Below are 21,703 nucleotides of genomic sequence, written 5' to 3'. Positions count from 1 at the left end.
TCACGCAAGTGCACGGAAGGGCACATCGCAGAGGCTACCGCAGGGTGCATTTCACAGACATTAGTGGTAAGTTCTCTCTTCTCCTAACCCACCTCCCTCCCTTCCATTTAAATTCATTATGAAACGATAATAAGGGTGTTGGAGGGTATTCTTTCTCCCTTCCTTCCATCCCCTCCTTCCTTGACACTTCTTATTGGTGAAAACTTTCAAACATACCTAAAAATAAGGAGATAGTGAAATGTACCTTCCTCATCATCTAAATTTAACAGTGTTCAATGGCTTGCCACATATGCTTATCTAGTTCATCTTTGCTAAAGTATTTTAAAAACAATCTCAAATGGCATAAACTTCACTTCAAGTATATCTAAAAATATGCATTTCTAAAAAAAAGAATATTTTCTTGACACAAGGCCATTAATACACCTAACAAAATGAACAATAATCCCTTAATAGCAAGTCATATCCAGACTGTATTCAGATATCTCCAATTGTTTTTCTTTTTTTAGTTTTTTAAAAAAATTGTTATCTATTTATTTTTTTTTTTTTTTTTTTTTTTTTTTTTTTTTTTGCGGTACGTGGGCCTCTCATTGTTGTGGCCTCTCCCGTTGCAGAGCACAGGCTCCGGACGCGCAGGCTCAGTGGCCATGGCTCACGGGCCCAGCCGCTCCGCGGCACGTGGGATCCTCCCAGACCGGGGCACGAACCCGTGTCCCCTGAATCGGCAGGCGGACTCTCATCCACTGCGCCACCAGGGAAGCCCTATCTATTTATTTTTGGCTGCATTGGGTCTTCACTGCTGCACACGGGCTTTCTCTAGTTGCGGCGAGCAGGGACTACTCTTCGTTGCTGTGCGTGGGTTTCTCTGCGGTGGCTTCTCTTGTTGCGGAGCACAGGCTCTAGGCACACAGACTTCAGTAGTTGCAGCACTCGGGCTCAGTAGTTGTGGCTCGAAGGCTCTAGAGCACAGGATCAGTAGTTGTGGCGCATGGGCTTAGTTGCTCCTCAGCATGGGGGATCTTCCCGGACCAGGGATTGAACCCATGTCCCCTGCATTGGTAGGCGGATTCTTAACCACTGCGCCACCAGGGGAGTCCCTCTCCTATTGTCTTTTTGTAGTTGAATTGATTGAATCAAGGTCCCAACAGGGTGGGGCATATAGGAAAGAGCAACCAGCGACACAGGGCCCTGTTTACAGTTCTGAGAGTTTAGGGATCTCTTCGCCTTTTGCAAAGCATGACTCAGCATTGCCAATAAAGTGCACCCTAATATTTGTGGTTTTGACTGTCTGGAAGCAACTGCAGATGTCCATGGCATTTAGCAATGTCTGTCCAGGCACAAAGGTGAATCCTAGACACTTGCAGGGCTGTCCCTGGAGTGAATGGTCCAGCAAGAGAGTGTGCCCAGCTGGGCGCTGGCACTGGAATTTTTCAGTGATGCTTTTTTGTTCTCTTTTCTGGTTCTTTCCTGATTTGGGATTTCACAGATTGGTACAATTGAAAAAAGACTGGAGTCATACATAGAATTATTGATTTTTTTTTATTTTGCCAAGTAAGGACATTAAAAATGATCTCCTATAACCATTATTTCATAAAAGGAAGGGCATTTTAATACTAAAATGGCAGGACTGATATTATCTCAGAATAAAGGGGCATCTTCTCTGGGAAATGATAGCTGGCCACCTGATGTTGAGGTATAATATGGTTTCCTCATTTTGCCATGAACTGGTAAGCATTTTGTCATAGTTTGGTATTTGGGAAACATTCTTCTACTCAAAATTGCTTGGGTAGTAAAAACTTGTAAAGTGATAAAAATGTCATTCTTTTTTGAAAAATAGTCATTGAGTGGGAGACGAAACTTCAGTAAATGTTGAATACAAACTTAGCTTGCTATGTGGGGTAGCACAGGAGAGATGCCACTTGTTTTTTTTTTTTTTTTTTTTTGCGGTACGCGGGCCTCTCGCTGTTGTGGCCTCTCCCGTTGCAGAGCACAGGCTCCGGACGCGCAGGCTCAGTGGCCATGGCTCACACTGCTCTGCGGCATGTGGGATCTTCCCAGACCAGGGCTCAAACCCGTGTCCCCTGCATCGGCAGGCGGACTCTCAACCACTGCGCCACCAGGGAAGCCCCCCCACACACACATTTTGATTGGTACATGCTGGACTTTGATTGCCTTGAACACGCAAGGCCTTTTCCTGCTTCAGGGTAGGGAACACATGGTGTTTCTTTTACTTGGAAAGTCCCCCACAACTTCCCCACTCCCTGCTGTTCCCCCTGTGCAACTGTGCTTCCTGAGGACAGACCCTTGACTCTTCCTCTCAGTAATGAAGAGCCACCATCTAGCATAGTCCCAGGCAGGGAGTGCTTGGTAAACCTCCGCTGACTGAGTGAATGACTATTCCAAGTAATATCAAAATTCTTCCCTCCCTATAAAAGTACAGAAAGGAGGTGCTGAAAATATTTTAAAAAGAAAAAGAAGGCTGTATTTTTGCTATATCAGCCAAATTGGTATTTGGCCTTGAGGATTCAAGCCAGTATTTATTTTTATAGTTATAATAATGGACCTTTCTGTAAAATAAAGTAAACCACATTTTAAGTGTGTGCTAAGATCAGCTCCATTTCATTGGCATTCCCCAAATTGCCAAGGTTCCTGTAAAACTCCTGTAAATGATGACCCCTCTGTCTTTAATAGGGTGCTAAATCTGTCCATTTCTGAGGGACAGAGACCTATAATATATGCATTTAAAAAAACAAAGTGCCTTACTAGTGTTGCTTATTAAAAAGGCTAAAATCAAATATAGTTAAAATGGCCCATAAGTTAGGTTCACACTTTTATTGCAGTTTTAAAAGAGAATACAAAACAGAAGTAGAGTCATGGATGTAGAAAACAAACTTATAGTTACCAGGGAATAAGGAGGGGAAGGGATAAATTGGGAGTTTGGGATTGACATATGTACACTACTATATATAAAGTAGATTACTAATAAGAACCTGCTGTATAGCACAGGGGACTCTACTTAATACTCTGTAATGGTCTATATGGGAAAAGAATCTAAAAAGAAAGAGTGATATATGTATATGTATAACTGATTCACTTTATTATTCACCTGAAAATTACACAACATTGTAAATCAACTATACTCCAATAATAATAAAGAGTAGACAACATATTTGTAGAACCATTTTCTAGAATATTTTTCAGTAAATTATATAATTTTCTTTTGTTAATCAGAAATGAGATGTCTTCTGAGAACTGTCATTCCATGTTGGACTTCCCCTTTTCTAATTCCGTTTTAATGCTTTGTCTGAGTGACTCACCTTTAGCACCATATCTTGTTTGCTGATTATTTCTACTTTCCAATTCAGATTTTTACTCTATGCTACTTTAGTCCCTACTTTTATTTTGTGGGTATGATTTATCTCTTCAACTATACTATGAGCTTACTGTGCCCCAAATCTCAGGGGCTTTATTTCCTACTCCACCTGCACGTTGAGTGTGGGCCAGCAGGGGGCTTCGGATCATGTGGGTCACTTGTCTCTCAGGGACCCAGGCTCATGAAAGGCTTCATCTTGACACCTGCTTCCCAGATGAAAACGGCAGTGGGCAGAAAACAAGACGAACCACACTGCTGGCTTTTAAAGCTTCTGCCAGGATACAGGGCATATCATTCCATAAGTGTGTCAGTGGCTAAAGCAAGTCACATGACCATGCCTAACTTCAAAAGGGGTGGGCAAGTGAAACCCTGCTGTGTACCTTGGAAGAGGAGAGTCAGGCACACCAGAGGAATTGCACTAATAAGTCACACTCGCTGCCTGCAGGTTCCTGCTCAGTTCCAGGCTCATGGTGGGAATTCCGTCATACATGCTTGACTGAAATTTGGAAACACCTGAAGGAATATATGTGGGTACAGGTAAAGGAGAAGGCAGTTGCTGGTTGAAAATGAAGAAAGTATTGCTTCAGTGTATTTGCTCTCTCCTAGTTTCAACTTCCCTCCTAAAACCTGGAAATAGGAAAAGCCCTGGAGAATATCTCAAAATAAAGGATCCAAGTGAATACCTGTCTCTATGCAGCCAATAGCCATGCACTGGCGGATGATCTGGTCTTCCTCCTGACCTCGTACATATTTATGCCAATGATTTGAAGGACTTCAGATGTTGATGCACAGAAAACACTTGCTGACAAGATGAACCTGGGAGGGGAGCGAGTGATTTGGGTGAGAGAATTATGATTATGGGCTGCAATAATGGGTTCATTCTAAGGGATCCTGGTGTGATGTTTGGGTCTAAAGACCAATTACATAACTACAGGATGGCAGAGCTTTGAACAACAGTACGTGTGAAAAATCTCCAAGGCGTTTTGTTGACGTGAATCATACTGTTTTTCAGGAGTGGGATGTGGTGGCCAAATGAGCCAAGGGAATGTCAGTTTGTCGGCATGGAACCCCAATGCCCAGGACAGGGGAGGGGCTCAGGGACTCTGCTCAGGCAGAGTGTGGAGGCTTGAGCTCAGTTTGGAACGTCACCATCTGAGGGACCTGGACAGATGAGCTTGCCTAGAGGAGAGTAATGGGGCCACCAATGAAACAGGAACACTCAAGGAGTGGATGGAGGAACTGGGTCAATTTAACCTAGAGAATAGAAAGACTGGACTGGGGAAGTCTTCGAATACTCGGAGGGCTACCAGATAGAAGAGGGAACAAACTTTGTTTTGCTGCAGAAGGCAGAGTAAGGATAGGTTATAGGGCCACTGATTTGACTCATGATTGGGAATAGAACCCTGTGAAGGTTAAGTCTCTTGTAGGTTCCGTCCTCGAGGGGATCTTTGGATCCAAAGAGGTGAGTGAACAACTATCCCAGTTTGCCTAAGACTGAGGTTTTCAGTGTTAAAATCAGAAAAATCCCAGGCAACCTGGTTAAAGGGGTCACCCTACCAAAGAGGATCACCCTTAATGTCATCTCAGGTCTCTTTCAACTTACAGATTTTGTGATTTCTGAGATAGATACTATGTTGATTTTCCCAGAAGAATTTCAGGCAAAGCAATGATTCCTTTTTTTTTTTTTTTTTTTTTTTTTGCTGTACACAGGCCTCTCACTGTTGTGGCCTCTCCCGTTGCGGAGCACAGGCTCGGGATGCACAGGCTCAGCGGCCATGGCTCACAGGCCCAGCCGCTCCGCGGCATGCGGGATCCTCCCAGACCGTGGCACGAACCCGTGTCCTGTGAATCGGCAGGTGGACTCTCAACCACTGCGCCACCAGGGAAGCCCAAAGCCATGATTCTTATACAGTAATTTTGGTTTCTAATCCCTGCTTAACTTAATCATGTAGGACTTTTGCATGCTCGCTGAACAATTGTCCCACACTTGTGTTTAAGATTTAATCATTGCTGCTAGATTCATGCCCTAAAATTGTATCACATAATCGGGTGAATATTCCCCTGCAAGTTCAAGGTCATTCACTACATAAATGAGCATTTTAGAAACAGAGCTGCACCTTTCTTAAGAAATCACAATGGATAATTTCTTGATTGTTTGAATATCTGTTATTCTTAGAAAAAGCATGAAGGAGGTGAATAGCAGTACAGGAAGTTAAATAGTTCCATCATGATGAAATTTTACTTATATTATGCACAATGAAAGAGCTGTGTGTGTTCAATACATCCATGTAGAAGCTTTATTCTTTTCTTTTAATCAGTTATTGTGCTTGTGATTCTAGAATATAAGCTTATGAAATCAAATTGCAAGCTTGCAGGTTTAATTATTCTTTGGGGTTCAATGTTTGTCCCTTCAGGACCAAGACCTCTACCAAGAGGTTTTGTAGTTTTCTCGTAGCAATGCTTCTTGATGATGTACTCCCGGCCCATTCTGTTTAACTTCAATGAAACCATAAGAGATAGTTACCGAGGTCAGCCAACTTTCCTAAGCCTTTTCCCTTTTAACTCATTCGGTAGAGCTCTGTAAATAGAACCCTTTGAGAGGAGAAGAGTAACTAGTGAATGGGCTCTATTTTTGTCTGTTTGGTGATTTATGGAGAAGAGAAGGAGTCCTTTCAGGTTCCTGGCTTTGCACCCAATCCCAAGAATAGAAATCCATGGAGGTGAGAGAATTATGGAAAGACTCTTCGTGTGGCTTAAGGGAAGTGGCAACTGAAAAACGTTCTGAGTGAGAGGAGAGTAGTGGGAGACCAGCTGCTCAGTGAAACCCCTCCACCACATGCTCCCTCCTGCTTTGGTTTAGCATCCAGTCTTCTGGGAGTTTCCCTTGAGTATGCACCTGACTCTTCTCACTGTCTCTTTAATAGACATCACCCTCTGTTCTCAGACCTGTGCTGTTCATTGTAGTTTTTGGTGATAGACTTACTACAGGGCCAGGAAAAAAAATCTCTCTTGGTACTCATTTTTTCCTGGATTCACATCCATGTTTCACACTGTTTATGTTGAGGGAAGGTGAATTTCTTCTCACCATTTCCCTGGATTGGGGTGGAGACGACACCTGGTTGTAGAATGGAAACCAGCTCCCAAGACTGGTAACTGGAAGTGCGAGAAGCTGAGAAAGAGGATTGAGAAATAATCTGTGGCATAAAAGAATATGAGGGAGAATTCTGAGTGTTGGGTCTGAAAACACAAGATGGTGAGGGTGATGTGGATGAAGTAACTCAGCATCAATGGGTAAGAGAAGTCGAGAAGGATGGTGGTGTATCTCCTGCGGCAGACCCTTCCGTAGACCCCTTGTGGTGGGCTGTCACTAGCCACCTATTTGTGATCCTAATGTCTCCTGCTGTACTGGATATAACGGGATCTCAGACTTACTGTGATTGCACTTTTCAAAGAACAGTGTTTTAAATTTACAAAATTATTATGAAAGGTAATGGATTGAATTTATACCACCCATTAAGAAATTCTCCTTCACAAATATGCAGGGCATCACGGGGCACAGTTCTCTCCATGCCCAACTGCTTTCCATACCTGCGGTGTTTTCCTATAGGCTGCCGAGTCAGCATGATGCTTACACGCCACCTGTCCTGTCACCTTTAATCCATCCCATGCCTGAATTGCACTGTCATATTATAAATCCACCCACGGGTTCTTGTATTATTCAAACTGGTATCAAAGCAGAATTATCCATAGACAGCCAAGCTGTTTTTCCTTTACTCCACTTGCTTTCAAAAAGCTTTATCAAATAATAACATGCATAGTTTACATTTATAAATTTAATTATTCTAGGAGAAACAGTCTCCAGGTTATTGTTTGGCCTGTAACTTTTTCCCTCACAACATCATCAGATGCCTGAAATAAACAGCTAACAGCAGCACACCCTTTTATTTCCTGTGTGGTTTTGTCTATGTTCCCTATATGATTCTCAAGCACTTAAAACAAGTTCATGCTCCATCTGACCTTTTCATTAAACCCACAAAATCACTGCAGGTGGCATTTTCTCTTGTACACTAAAATTTCAAATGAGATATTAGGTCCAATATCTGAGGTAGTCAACACAACCATGATGCTTCCTTTTTTAAAAAATGCCTGCAGGCTGCACAAAGATAGGCCTCTCATCTCATTTGTATTTATCATTACATACAAAGGTTTTACTAGAGACAATAAGGTTTGCTTAACCCTATCTCTTTGGTTCAGAGAATGAATGTGTGTGTGTGTATTTTAACAGAAAGAGAAAAAGTAGCATCGAGAAAAGAAATTTTCACCAAAATCATTTGGAAGGTAATAAGCTGGTATCATTCCTTAACATAAAGCCAAACTACTCTGATGTGCTGTGTTCCTCCTACATCCTAGGTTGGCTGTGTTGTAAACCGGGGTTATGGTGTACTGATTCATCATCACTCTTTGGCCCTTATAGCAAAATCATTCTCCTAATAATTAGCATTCTCTCTATATGTTTGTGGATTACAACTTTAACCCTGAACATATTTCTCTTCAGATGAATTAATTTTTGGTTCACAGAAGAATTTCTTCGGTTATGTATATTAAAATCTGTCCTGCCTTCACTTTTCTTTTTCAGCAGCAAATACTTATTGAGCTTCCTAGTACACATACGAGGCAGTGGGAGGGAGGGGACCCCTGTCTCCAAGGAACTTATCATGTAGTGGGAGAACGTAAAACACGTGATTTGTGGTGTGCTCATTAAATTTCCACATGAGTTCATATATGAATTAGAAGCATGAATATGAGATTATTATTGGATAAAAAGAGGCACTTTAAAACCTCTCGGTGAAATGTTTCTGCTTCCTGTGAACAAGGACAAAAACATATGTTGCTGATTAACAGGCTAAAGGGATGCATGTATTTAGTTAGGCTGAGGTCATATGAAAAGTTAGGTGGTGCATACCCCTGTACAAACACACGCGTGTGCACGTGTGTGCACACACACTTTTATTTAGACCAGTGGCTTTCAAACATATTTTATCTCCTAAGTAGTAAAGACTGGCTGAAGGGGGTAGGAGGCAGGAGTCTTACCCATTTACCTCTTTATGCCACCTCCTGTCTACATGCAGTAGCCTCAGAGCTTAAACTAAAAAGCCCTGGTTCGGATTGTTAGATATCCAAATATTTATCTTAAATCATTAAATTACTACAACTGTGATTGATTTACAGAAAGATGATTCAATACACAGCCTTGAAATAGTCCTATGGGTTGATTGCCATGTTGCTTAAGTAATCTTGTTTCTAATGAATTTGCTTTTCCTCCCTAATTCATACCTTCCATTTCATTCAGCCTATTTGGTCTTTGAATTCTGCTGTCTCTGACAATCGATGTTTTGGGAGACAGCAGTGATGATGCTTTAATCCCTGGATATCTATCAACATCTATTGTAAACTACTTTTATCTCTTTGATTTTTGGCCCTTTCCCCACCCATCTCTTAAGCTTTTAAAAACTCTTTTTAAACTTTCACATGGAGTCAAAAATATTTACTATCAGACATAGGAGTCTTTTGTTATTCTTTTCAAATTGCTAGCTGTTCTACAATTTATGAGAAAACTCTAGCAGAGAACTTGGCACAATGGCTAATACTTTAGCCAAATCTGATTGTAAATGGAAAGTTATAGCTACAAGATAAGTAGCTTCAGTGGGACTTGGAAGTGGAGAAGAAAGAGTGGTCCAAATCTGTGAAGGGAGTGAAGGTAGAATTGTCGTATTTGAAATGTATTTCATTATAAAATACTATTGGGGAAAAGTTGGAATATACGAAGAAGTAGATAAATAAAAAGAGATATAAAAATCATATGTAGTCCTACCACATAAACAACTACTTTTACATTTTGGTTAGTCTTGATGGAGGAGTAGAGGGCATGTGACAGACTAACATTGTCCAATAAATGTTGACCCTGGTGGAGAAAAGGGTGAGGTGTCTGTGTTAGAAGTTTGAGACTCTGGCCAAATAGATGACCAGGCAATGTGAGGCAAAGCGGGGTAGGACATTGACCATTGACATTTTAGTTTAGAGGATTCATGGGCTCAAGATGATACAATGAAGGGCAGTGTTAGTGGTGAAGTGGCTGGGGTTTTGAAGGCCAGGGCACTCAACCTGTGCTGAAGGGAGAAAGAGGAATCTGAGCAGAAGAAGCTGATTTGGGAACAGGCTTGGATCCAGGATAGAAGTGTCTCCTCCATGGAACTTCTGTGGCCAAAAATGGGGAGATTCAAATAACTCTAAGGTAAACAATCTTATAAAAAGGCTGATCTTGGGGTTCAGACAGAACAGGCAGCTTTCTTCTCTGATGACCCAAAGTATGGCCTAGAAGGTGGCAAGATGGTGAACTCATCTGGGGAAAAAAAGAGGACCCCAAGGAATGGTGTCTAAAGTAGGACGTTCAGACTAAACATTCAGGGAGTTGGAAGAGGGGAGTAACTATAGGGTCCCCATAATTTATCACCCAAATTGGGACACTCTTGAAGACAAATCGGTGCTGCTGTTAATAATTGTACCAGGACAACCAGTGAAATTCAGGGCTGTCACCTTAGGTACCTATTTTGTCACCTAAGTACCCCAACCATGTACAGTTTATAGCTTTGTTATAGAAATTGTGTATAACCAAATTGGCTGTTGGACAATACATACCTAATTTATTTTCCTGATAAATAACTGTGCTTAGTTTAGGGTCTCATCATTTTTCTCCTGAACTATTAGGAGAACCTCTAAACTGGCTTTCCATTCTCCAAACTGCTATGTAAGCCATTACCAGAGGGATATTTCTAAATCATTAGTCATGTCTTGTTCCACTCTGCTTAAAATTCTGTGCTTTGCATGCTCCTTGAGATAAAGTTCAAACTTAGCATGGCATACAGTTCAGTTCATTCAGTCTCTGGTGACGTCCAGAAATCAGGGACCATGTTAGAGACTGGAGCCCTTCCTCTGACCTCTTCTCCCGCCTCATCCCTTCCTGTGTGGGGAGCGATGTTTTCCAGCCTCCATGCCTTGGTACGAATTGTTCCCTCTGCCCGGCACAGCCTTCCACATGCTTGACCCATTCTACTTTTTTTTTTCCTTTCAAAACTCAGCTTAAGTTTCACTTCTTTGTAGAATTACCTCCTGATTGTTCCCAGACTAAGAGCACTTCCTCTCTGTTCTCCCTCTCCACTCAAATATGCGCCAGCATATATTTTTGTTAGAATTCTATGGCACTGATTAGTAATAATTTTCTGTCTTCTTTCTCAAAAATTTATCCCTTTGAGGCCAGGGTTGTATTCTGTTTATGTTTCTTTTTCCCCTTCTGTATTATATCATCTAGCAAGATAACTCTTCTATATATTTTATTATTTTTTTAAAATGTGAACTTGAACCTATCTCAATATTAATCTCTGAAGGATTCCCTTTGTTATTGACTGAATGTTTGTGACCCTCCAAAATTCATATGTTGAAGCCCCAACCCTCATGTGATGGTATTTGGAGATGGAGCCTTTGGGAGGTAATCACGATTAGATGAAGCCATAAGGGTTGGGCCTCTATGATGGATTAGTGCTTTTATAAGAAGAGACACCAAAGGACTGGTCTCCTCCATGAGCACTCACCAAGGAAAGGCCATGTGAGCATCAGGGAGAAGGTGACTGTCTGCAAGCTGGGGAGAGTCCTCAGCAGAGCTCAACTATGCTGACACCCTGATCTCACTCCTCAGCCTCCAGAACTGTGAGAAAATTAATTTCTATTGTTTATACCACCTGGTCTATGGTATTTTGTTATGGCAACTGAGCAGACTAATACACCTTCAGAGGGAGAATTGCTTGTTTATCATTTTGTTTACTGTCTCACTGTAGGAAACATTTCTTTTTGTTCCATGATAACTCAACATTTAAAAACATTTTTTTCCTTGATTAAAATAGTATATGCTCAATGTGCAAGATTTAGAACATACACATGTACACACACACATACACACACACAAACACACACCCCATGAAGGAAAAATCACCTAGAATCCAGCACATAGAATTACTGTTAATATTTTGGGGTTTCATGAAACTCCTAGAGGAAAGCATAGGAACAAAGTCCCTGACGTGGGTCTTGGTAATGATTTTTAGGGTATGATACCTAAACAAGCAACAAAAATAAAAAATAAACAGGGGCAACTACCTCAAACTAAAAAGCTTCTGCACAGCAAAAGAAACCATTGACAAAGTGAAAAGACAACCTACAGAATGGAAAAAAAATGCAAACCATATATCTGATAAGGGATTTATATCCAAAACATATAAAGAAATCATAAAACTCAATAGCAGAAACCCAAATAATCCAATTAAAAATGGGCAAAGGACCTGAATAGACATTTTTCCAAAAAAGGTACTTGAAAGGCCAACAGGTACATGAAAAGATGCTCAACATCACTAGTCATTAGGAAAATGCAAATTGATACCACACTGAGATATATCTCACATCTGTTAGAATCACCATCATTAAAAAGACGAGAGATAAATGCTGGCAAGGATGTGGAGAAAAAGGAAGACTTGTGCACTGCTGGTGATACTGTAAATTTTTGCAGCCACTATGGAAAACAGTATGGAAGATCCTCAAAAGCTTAAAACTAGAACTACCATATAATTCAGCAATTCCTTCTGAGAATATATCCAAAGGTAACAGAAAGACTAATGTGGAGCAATATCTGCACCCTAATGTTCATTCCATCATTATTTACAATAGCCAAGACATGGAAACAACCTAAGTGTCCATGAATGGATGAATAAAGAAGTTGTGATACATCTATATCTATATCTATATATCTATAATGGAATATTATTAACCAATGAGAAATGAGGAAATCCTACCATTTGCAACAACATGGGTAGAACTTGAAGGCGTTATGCTCAGTTAATTATGTCAGACAAACACAAATACTGTATGATCTCACATGTGGAATCTAAAACAACAATAAGAATCAAACTCATAGAAAAAAAGGTCAGACTGTGGTTACTAGAGGCAAGGGGTAGGGTTGGGGAGGGGGAATTGGAGGAAGGTGGTCAAAAAGTACAAACTTCCAGTTATAAAATAAATAATAGGGATGTAATGTACAGCTTGATGACTACAGCTAACACTGCTGTATGATACGTAGGAAAGCTTTTAAGAGTAAATCCCAAGATTCTCATCACAAGGAGAAGTCTTTTCCTTTATTCTTCTTTCTTTTCTTTTTAATTGTAGCTAGATGAGAAGATGGGTGTTAGCTGAACCTACTGTGGTAATCCTTTCACAATATAAGTAAACCAAACCATCGTGCTGCATGCTTTAAACTTATACAGTGCAGTATATCAATTATTTCTCAGTAAAACTGGAAAAAAATGTTGGCATTTGGTTTTCTAACATTATACACAACATATAATATATTATATATGTATACACTCATATGCATATTCCACAAAAAGGGGATCATACTCTGTATAATTTTAGAGACTGCTTTTGATACATAGTACACTATTTCCTATAACTAATTATTCTTCTGCAACATTACTTTGGCTACATAATTTTCAGATGTAACTCAACTTTAGAAATAATTCTTGGTGTATATTCTTCTCAGAAGTGGTTAGAATTTTATTAGTTTACTAGTTTCCTCAATCCAATGGTTATTTTACTCCCACAAAGTTGAGTCTCCTCTGGTTTAAGCCTGGCAATTTCTAGCAAGAGTATTATGGAGAATCTTAAAAATAATTTGCTCATTCATTGATTTATACACTGCATAGTAGTACTATGTTTGTATTTCTGGAGAAAAATTCAGCAATATGTAGCAAGAATCCTAAAAATACACATGACCTTTGTTCCAGGTATTGTACTTGTAGAAATTTATTGTAAGGTAATAATCGTAGATGTACAGACAAATTTATAATCATTGCAGCATAGAGAGTGAAAGAATGGATGTGACATAAACCACCACCAGTGGAGCAATAGTTGAAATAATTGTGGTCCATCCATACAACGGAATAATTTTCAGCCATTAAAAGCACTGTTTTCAAAGAGTATTTAAGGATATGGCAACTGTGTAGAATAAGTAAAAAAAAAAAAGCTACAAAATTATGTGTACGATATGTGATCCCAGTTTTGCACAAAACCAAAAGTCTATTCTTAGAAAATAAGACAAAACACCAAAATAGTGATAGAGTTTTCTCTGATATCTGGATGCCTGCTAATTTTTAAGTTTTTCCTTTATCATTCTCTGAATTTTCCAGAGTACCTATGGAAAACACATATTCCTTTCATAATTAAAAATGTTTTATGTGATTAAAAAATGTTCAGGAGATTTTATTGATTTCCAAGAAGTGGAGCACCTTGTATTAGAATCATTGTTTCATTTTGGTCAAATGAAATGCTTCAAAAACAAATTGAGGACTCACCTTTATGGGGATACCACAAAGCTTCTGGAGTGCTTTTGATGAACGGAAGAACACTAAGGAACCAGGGGAGCACTATATATACTAAATATATTACTATATATATTTATATACTACACACTTGTTCTTCAAGATCCAGCTTAAATGTCACTCTCCTGGGAAGTTTTCTTCACACCCTACCCCAGCACCACAAACACAAATCCAATCTAGCCACTGATCATGCTGCATTGCAATGATCTTTCTTTTCCTTCCTAGATTGTTCAGGGTACCTGGTCTATAGCACTCAGTAAAACGTTGAATGCATAAATGAATGACTCATTGAATGCCAGTATTACTCAGTCTCTCTCTGAAACCCCAGTACCTGAGCAAGCCAAAGTTGGTATGTTGGACTTGGTGGAGTGATATCAGCTCTGCCCGGGAGAGAAGCAACTCAAGTTAGGATATGGGACGGATGGTGTCATTACAACCTTGATGAATATTTTTCATTTGTTCCCCTTATCTTTGCTCTCCCTAGCTCTTGCATTACCTGTATTAGCCTTCACCTTTCTGAAGTGAGAACTGTTAAGCAGAAAGGAGCCTGCCTGCTCTGTAGGTCAGCTTCCTACATTATCTGGTCCTGAGCCCTGTAGGAGAGCTGATCTGTGTTCACACACTGAACTCTCATTTCCAAATGGGTTGGGGGAGGTTGCTGGGGTCCCTGATAAAAAAACAGTCATATAGTAAAGACATTGGGGAGAGGGGCTATTGACCAAGGTTTTTTATGTAACAGCACAAAAAGATGGGAGTAGGGGCTAGAAGTAGGGGCCTTGCTAACAAACAAGGAGCCCTCTAGGGATCTGGTTGCTCTTCTCATGTGAACAAACAGGAGTCGATGAGCAGAGGGCTGGAGCACAGGACTCTTTCTGTTAACTTCAAATTCCATTCCTATGTTGTAGGACTGATTAATTAATAGGACATGGGTCACATTCTGGCTCCCAATGCCATGCCCACAACTCCTGCTGGAATCAGTGGGAATGTGGGTTTATAGCTGAGGGCAGTTTGGTTTTCTTGGATGACGTGTGTGTGTGTGTGCGCGTGTGTGTGCGCGTGTATGTGTGAGAGAGAGAGAGAGAGAGAGAGACTGAATATTAGTCTTCAAGAGAAAGGACTAAAAACATCCCTGTGTGTTTGGGGATGGCCCTTTCTTTGCTGTTATGAATGGTTCTACTAATAGAAAGAATTAACAAGTATTCCATCTGTCATAAATTTCATTTAATATTCATGTCTGACATAAACTGAGTTCTTGTCCTAATTTGGCTTGCTGACTGTTACTTCTCAGCCTCAGGGAAAGGATCATCACAAAGGGATCTCTTCCAAATTGGAGAGAAGAGGGTGGAGGTAGAGAAAAATGAAAAGACTGATTCTGCCTTCCAAGGAGTTTAGTTTTTAATGCCACTGCCCTCTAGCCCTGAATTGCTTTGTGGCAAATGGCTCATCTTGGTTTTCTGAAGCATACCACCTCCTGTTAACAAAGGCCATTCAAGGTCACCATGATTGGCCTTCATTTCTCAGAAGTCTTTCCCTCCCCAGCCAGGGCAATTCTCAACCTCTACTTTTGTTTCCTGATAAGGCTGCCTTTCTGCATGGGATTCTGAAAGACTCTTACATTTGATACTCAGTTTACAGATTATTGCCAAGAAGCTATTTACATTGTCCAGACACAGAACTGAATGCTTTTTCTATTTTGTTTAGGAGCTCTTCATGAAGGGTAGCAGGGAATTCAATTTTATGATTTTGGAAAACCAAGCTGACAGTAGATTTGTTATCAGTAAACTTGGGCAATGCAGGGCCTATAAAAGTGGTCCAGGTGAGTTGCCCCACCCCCTCTCAAGGTGAACCTTAGTGCCAAGAACTCACTCTCTTAATTAGTATAACTTGAAAATAAATGTTGTCATTTTATAGGACAAATGTCTACACCTTGTTTTTCTTCTTTAAAATTGTTTTCAATATTTTTGTTTCTTTGCTTTTTCACATTAATTTTAAAATCATATTGTCAAATTCCAATTAAAATTATTTTGGGTTTTGATTGCACTTTTATCGAGTTTATAAATTAATTCGAGAAGTTATCCTCTGTAGGATATTAAGTTCTCCTATCACATGATATATTGCTCCATTTATTTGGTCTTCTTTCATATCTTTCAGGAAAGGTTAATAATTTTCTCCATGAAAGTCTTGTACCTGTTATTCCAGTGCAGAATTCAGTGCCTGGTACATGGCAGATACTCAATAAATTTTTATTGAATGTATATATTTTTGTTACTATCGTGACTAGAATGAGTTCAACGAATGTTTTTTATATTAATCTCTTATTTAGGAATCTTTCTGAAGCAACTTTTTCAATTCTAATATGGTACATTTTCTTGGATTTTCTGTATATATAATATCGATAATATAGTCTGAAAGTCAGAAGTTTGTTTTTTCTTTCCAAGTCTTATGCATTTAATTTTCTTCATTGACTTATTTTACTTGATATGATCTCCAGGTCAATGTTGACTAGAAATGGTGATGGGGGAATCCGTTTCTTTTGCTGAACTTAATGGGAAATCAATCACCATAATATGTATGATTTTTAGAGATGCCCTTTGTCAAATTAAGGAAGTTCCCCTTCTCTTCCTAGTTTTCTAAGTGTTTTTCCTTAATATTGAAATCATGGATGGGTTTCCAGTTTTATTAAATGCTTTAAAAATTGCTTGATTATAAGTGCTGATATTTATAGATAGATAGATAGTATCTATGTTGATTTGTTGTTCATTCTTTAGTATTTGCATATTGGCCACATGCAAAATTGGGAGGAAATATAGCATAATGGTTAAGGATGCAGGCTCTGAGGTAAGACTTCTATTTTGAATCCTTGTTTTATCACTTCCTGACTCTCAACTTGGGCAAGTTACTTAAACTGTCTATGTTACCTTATCTCCAAATGGAGTTAACAACAGCATCTACCAAATAGTCTATTTTTTTTGAGATATTAAATGAAATCATGAGTAAAGCTCTTAGAATAGTTCCCAGTGCTTTATGAACATTCAGTGTATCTCAACTGCTATTCTTTTTCCTATTGCTATCATTTCTTAGACTCTACTTGTGCAGTTTTGGTATCAAGATTATAATAGCCCCTACAGGGAGACCGAGAAATTGCTCTTTTATTTTATTTTCCAATATAACTTGCATAAGATTAGAATTTTATGTTTGCTGAAGCTTTCGCAATACTCATTAATAAAAATAGTCATGCCCTGGAAGTTTATATGAATATGTATTTTTGCTATTTAAAAAGTTATAGATATATACAAACTTTTAATTTCTTTTTGAGTGAATGTTGACAAATTTGTCTAAAAATTATAAATTTAGCTCTCAAAATTTCACTTCATAGCATTCACTTAAGTCATTTCTTCAGTCTCTATTTCACTTGAAATGATGATCTCATTTCTACTCCTATCATTGTTTAATTTGTGCCGTCACTTTTTCTTGATCAGTCTTACCAGAAAATCATCTATTTGATCTGCCATTTCAGAAAAAACTTGGTTTTATTATTCTTTTGGCTTATTTCACTTAGCATAATGGAGAACTTCCACTTTTTAATTCAGCTCTTCTCCCATATCCATGTTGTTGGCACCTACTATTTTCTTCTACCTTGTTTTTAATTCCTCGTTAGTTATTCATATTATTATTAAGCTTTGTTTATAGTCAAGCTTATTTAGAATTAATACTATATATACTGATATTTCTGTTCATCATTACATCTGGCATCGTATTCCTTTGTTTAGCATTTAGAGAATGGAGACCCAGAGAAGGTGAGGACAGATTCAGCAGGAATGAGAGAGCTGTAGGATGAAAAGGAAAGGAGATTTAGGTCAGGAAGAGGGCTTTTTCAGCTTGAGACCTTGGCGATGGAGCAGATCTCAGTGCTCAGCACACCAAAATTATTTGTGGATCCTTCATTTCCTAAATACTTGCTATCTGGAGGAAAAGTTAGTTGCTCTGAGCTTCAGCGTAGAAGACTCAGTTCCATTTTTTTCTTCTGAAAAAAGTGGGAACAACCAGGCTTGCAGAACTATTATCCTACATAAAAAAAAAAGTTATATATTAGGTGCTCATCAATTTACAAAAATCTCCAAGGGTTGTGTCTAAAATCTTCATAGCCTTTGAACTTTGTCTCTTCAAGTCCTTGCCTCCATTCTCTAGATGCTTCTCTTGTGTCCTCATTCATCAGTATCCTTTTGGCTTCATTTGCCCCCTACCCAACCTGGACTCCATCAGAAATTATTTAAACAGGATTTTTGCCAGAACCTTAGAAATGCTCTCTCCCAAGCTATGGCTGGATTGTCAGTCATCAGATCTGGGAAACCCTTACCTTTTCTTCTACCTGTTCCAGAGTAGTGTGGTATCTCTGCTTTTGGGCTGAGGTCTTGGTTTAGGATGCGGAGCAGATATTACAGCCACTCCCTGAGAGCAGCCCAACCTCCCCTCCCCTCAGCCGTGACTTACTTTTTCCTCAGCGAGCCAGCTGCCTTTGGAGAATTCCTCCAGAGTAGTGAGTGTCAGCAGCAGCGCTGTGGCTTGGCTATTGTCAGTGCCAACTGGGGTCACATCTGCTCTCCTTTTCCATAAGACATATTGGCTGACTGGGTGCTTTACCAAACTGCAACAGGCTCTGTGGGTTTCTGTCCGCATTTCTTCTTGCCTCTTGGTCTCAGTTGTTTCTAGGAGGGAGTAGAACTTTGTCACTGAGTCTTTGCTGGCTGTGATGCGAGAAGTCAGAACAGCTTTTAACATTTTCCTGTTAATGTGTGACCCCTGCTTTACCCGCTGGAGCTCTGAGGGTGTGTTGAGGGAGAAGATTCATAGGAAGGAATTGATTTAATGGGGATGATAGCCTGGGATGGGACATAATTCCTCCCAGCCCAGGCTTTGTGCCCACCTCACAGTAGGGAGGGGTTGGTTCGTGCCCCTTTATTGGGACTTGCTTTGGTGTCAACATAAATGAGATAAATGCAGGAAATGCAAAGATGGGATTGCATTCATTCTCGAAAGAGTGCTTATTTGTGACTGGCCTACTTAGAAAAATGGAGTGGAAAAAGAAGGAAAGTTTTGAGGCAGAAAAAAATAAGATAATGGAAGGTAGAAATAGAGGACCACAGTGAAAGGCCAAGCAGATGGGCTGTATCAGCTCTAAAATGTCCCTGGACAGGATTCCTCCTGGCTCCACCCTGGGTTTTCCATTCCTGCTGACATTTCTAAGTCATAAGTCAAGGGAATGACAGTGTTAGAGTGTGCATGTCAGGGAAAGCCTCTAGGTGGAGTAGGCTCAAAGGTGCTGGAGGTGGGAGGGCAAGGGTGGAACAGCAGGGCGGGGCATTGGACAGGGTGGCCACTGCCTGTGTAGTCCAAGATCTCTCCTTTTTAAAAGAAATTTTGGGGTTTTGACCTGTGAAGGACAGCCAGGTGAGACAATTCTGCTGAGCAGGGGTGGGAAATTGCAACTTTGTGTTCTCTTAGATTCTAAAAGTCTGTTAGCAGATCTGCAAGGGTAGATCTTTTTTATTCCCGTTTTATTGTGCTTTTTAAAAACTTCACAATTAACAAAACCTTTCCCATTCTTCCCCTGGGGGATCAAATCCTTTTTCTCTCATTTGACCCACAATAATCCTGAGTACCATCTAGGTACTTTTCAGGTGAGGAAGCTGTGTATTGCCCCCAATCCTGTCCCAAATGTCAGTTTTTTCCTCAGTTTAGGACCAATCCCTGATCAACTGCTTCACATTTTCAGAGCAGTCATGGCTTCACTTTTTGCATGTCCTGACATTTGACATGGACATTTATCTAAAGGGCTTTCTCTCTGGAGCCCTTTAAGGGCTATTCTTAATTACTTGATGCCCTAGTGTTTGGGTTGTGACTATGTGGCATGCTAATCTCTAGATAGCCATAGTTTTATTTAATTTTTACATCGCTATGAAGTAGGTATTATTATTATTATTCTCATTTTATAGAGGACTGAAATAAAATTCAAAACAGTCATGGAAGGGAACCCCAAAGTCATGTAGTTGCAAATGCCCGAGGCAGGATTTGAACCCAAATCTGTCCTACCCCAAACCTAAGTTCCTAACCTGTCTGCTGGGAGCTCTCAATCTGGAGTCAGTGATGCTGTCCTCCCTAAATTCTGTGTAAACTTTGTGTATGTGTTTTTTTTTCTGGGAACAGAGATCATGGCCTATATCAGATTTTCAAAGGGCTGTAGTCCCACAAGTCACTGAACCATTAGAGCTGGTGGATCAGTTAGGATGCTCTTGGCTGCAAACAAAAGAAAACCCACCTCAAACTGGCCATGTGTCAGTTTTCATGCACGGTTTCATTAGGATTCCTGCTCCATTTCTCTGTCACGCTCTTGGCTTTGCCCTCCTTCGTGTGTTGGCTTGGTCCTCTGGCTTCCCTTCCTGGTAGCAAAATGCCTGCAGCAGTTCTGGGTGCAATGCTGTTCACCAGAGGTCCAGAAGGGGAGTGTTTCTCTCCTCTCCACCATCCAACAAAACTTGTGAACTTCACTCTGATTGGACCACTAAGGTCATGTGCTCCTGTCCCGCCTGATCCCTGGGGCTGGGGGATGCCATGTACTGATTGGCTGAGGCCTCTGTTCCTTGCCCATTCCTGCATCAGTCCCAGTTGTAAAGAGGATAAGATTACACTGAGTGCCTGAGGCTACTGGGGACACACTCCTGGGGCTGGGGGAAGGGTCATTGTTACCCAAACAACATGGCTGTTTCATAATGGTCCAGGGAGGGGTGAAATGGATAATGAGTTGGCATCCAGCAATACCTGATATAGGTAGTATTCTTCTCTTGTTATCTCACAGAAGACCTTAGAACAAACTTCCTAATCCAGTGGGACAGAATGAAAGCAAATTCAGCTTCTAGTAGGAAGCGTTTTGGCATTTCATTGTTCTCTTTGATTTGAGGAGTTTAATATCCTGCCTTTCTCCCATCCCCAATCAGAGTCTATTTAGTGAGACAAGATGCCGCTACCAACTCAGAGATATTTCCTTTTGGTGCACTTCTCATTAGAGTTGCTGCTTCTGAGAAATGCTTCCATACCCTGAGTTACAGATGCCTTTGGCATATTTTCCACTTGTTTAAGAGCATATAGTCTCAGACTCCAAAGGTGGGTGGGAAAGAGGAAGAGTATTTGAAAATGAGAATGTGAAGGAAGACAGCAGTCTTTCTATGAGAAACCAGAGTGATGACAGCATGCGTCTGAAAATATAATTCTCCTCTTTTGTTTGCTTGATAGAGTTTTGATAGATAGAATCTTGACAGCTCTGTTATGAAATGTTAAAATGTAATTTAGCTTAAAAATTGTAATTATCTTAAATTATAGTCTGAAGTCATTTTCCAGGCTTTGATCCTTTTATCGTGTGCGACACAGCAGGGGCTACAGGTGCAGCAAATCCAGCTGCTGTGTTTGCATAAAAGAATGAAAGAAATGGTTGACTGGACACCCCTGGGGTGGGGGGATAGAGGTAGGCACAGAGGGAAACCAGTGGGATTTGACTCCTGCAAGGAAATCCCTGGATGATGTGCTTAAATTTAGAGATGAGGGGGCATTGTGGGTACTTCCATCTATTAGCGAATAAAGCCCAAGCTTCTTAGAGCAACATTCAGGCTCTTGAGGACATGGCCTTCAGTCACTTTCTCAGGCTCCATGAGATGCATGGTGCAGTGGGGAGAGTGTGGGCTGCAGAGTCAGAGAGTAGACTCTTACCTCTCTCTCTCTGACTTGCTGAGCAATGCAGGATTTACTATTTAAGATCTCTGAGCTTGTTTCCTCTGTTTATTATGAAAGAGAAAAAGACACACTAACT

At 40.2% G+C, this 21,703-nt stretch overlaps 1 protein-coding gene across 1 annotated transcript in view; it reads right to left on the bottom strand.

The window, feature by feature from the left end:
- The window catches only part of LOC136118382 (uncharacterized), a 30,858-nt gene extending 12,234 nt beyond the window's left edge, over nucleotides 1–18,624 (bottom strand). The window contains exon 1 of the mRNA XM_065871674.1: nucleotides 18,337–18,624. Coding sequence (XP_065727746.1) covers nucleotides 18,337–18,624 — 288 coding nt within the window. The remainder of the gene's footprint in view (nucleotides 1–18,336) is intronic.
- Nucleotides 18,625–21,703: the final 3,079 nt, after the last annotated feature.

This window comes from Phocoena phocoena, chromosome 2, assembly GCF_963924675.1.
Source record: "Phocoena phocoena chromosome 2, mPhoPho1.1, whole genome shotgun sequence".
NCBI lineage: Eukaryota > Metazoa > Chordata > Mammalia > Artiodactyla > Phocoenidae > Phocoena > Phocoena phocoena.
Note: the sequence above shows the minus strand (reverse complement) of the source record. Positions and strands in the feature narration are given on the sequence as shown.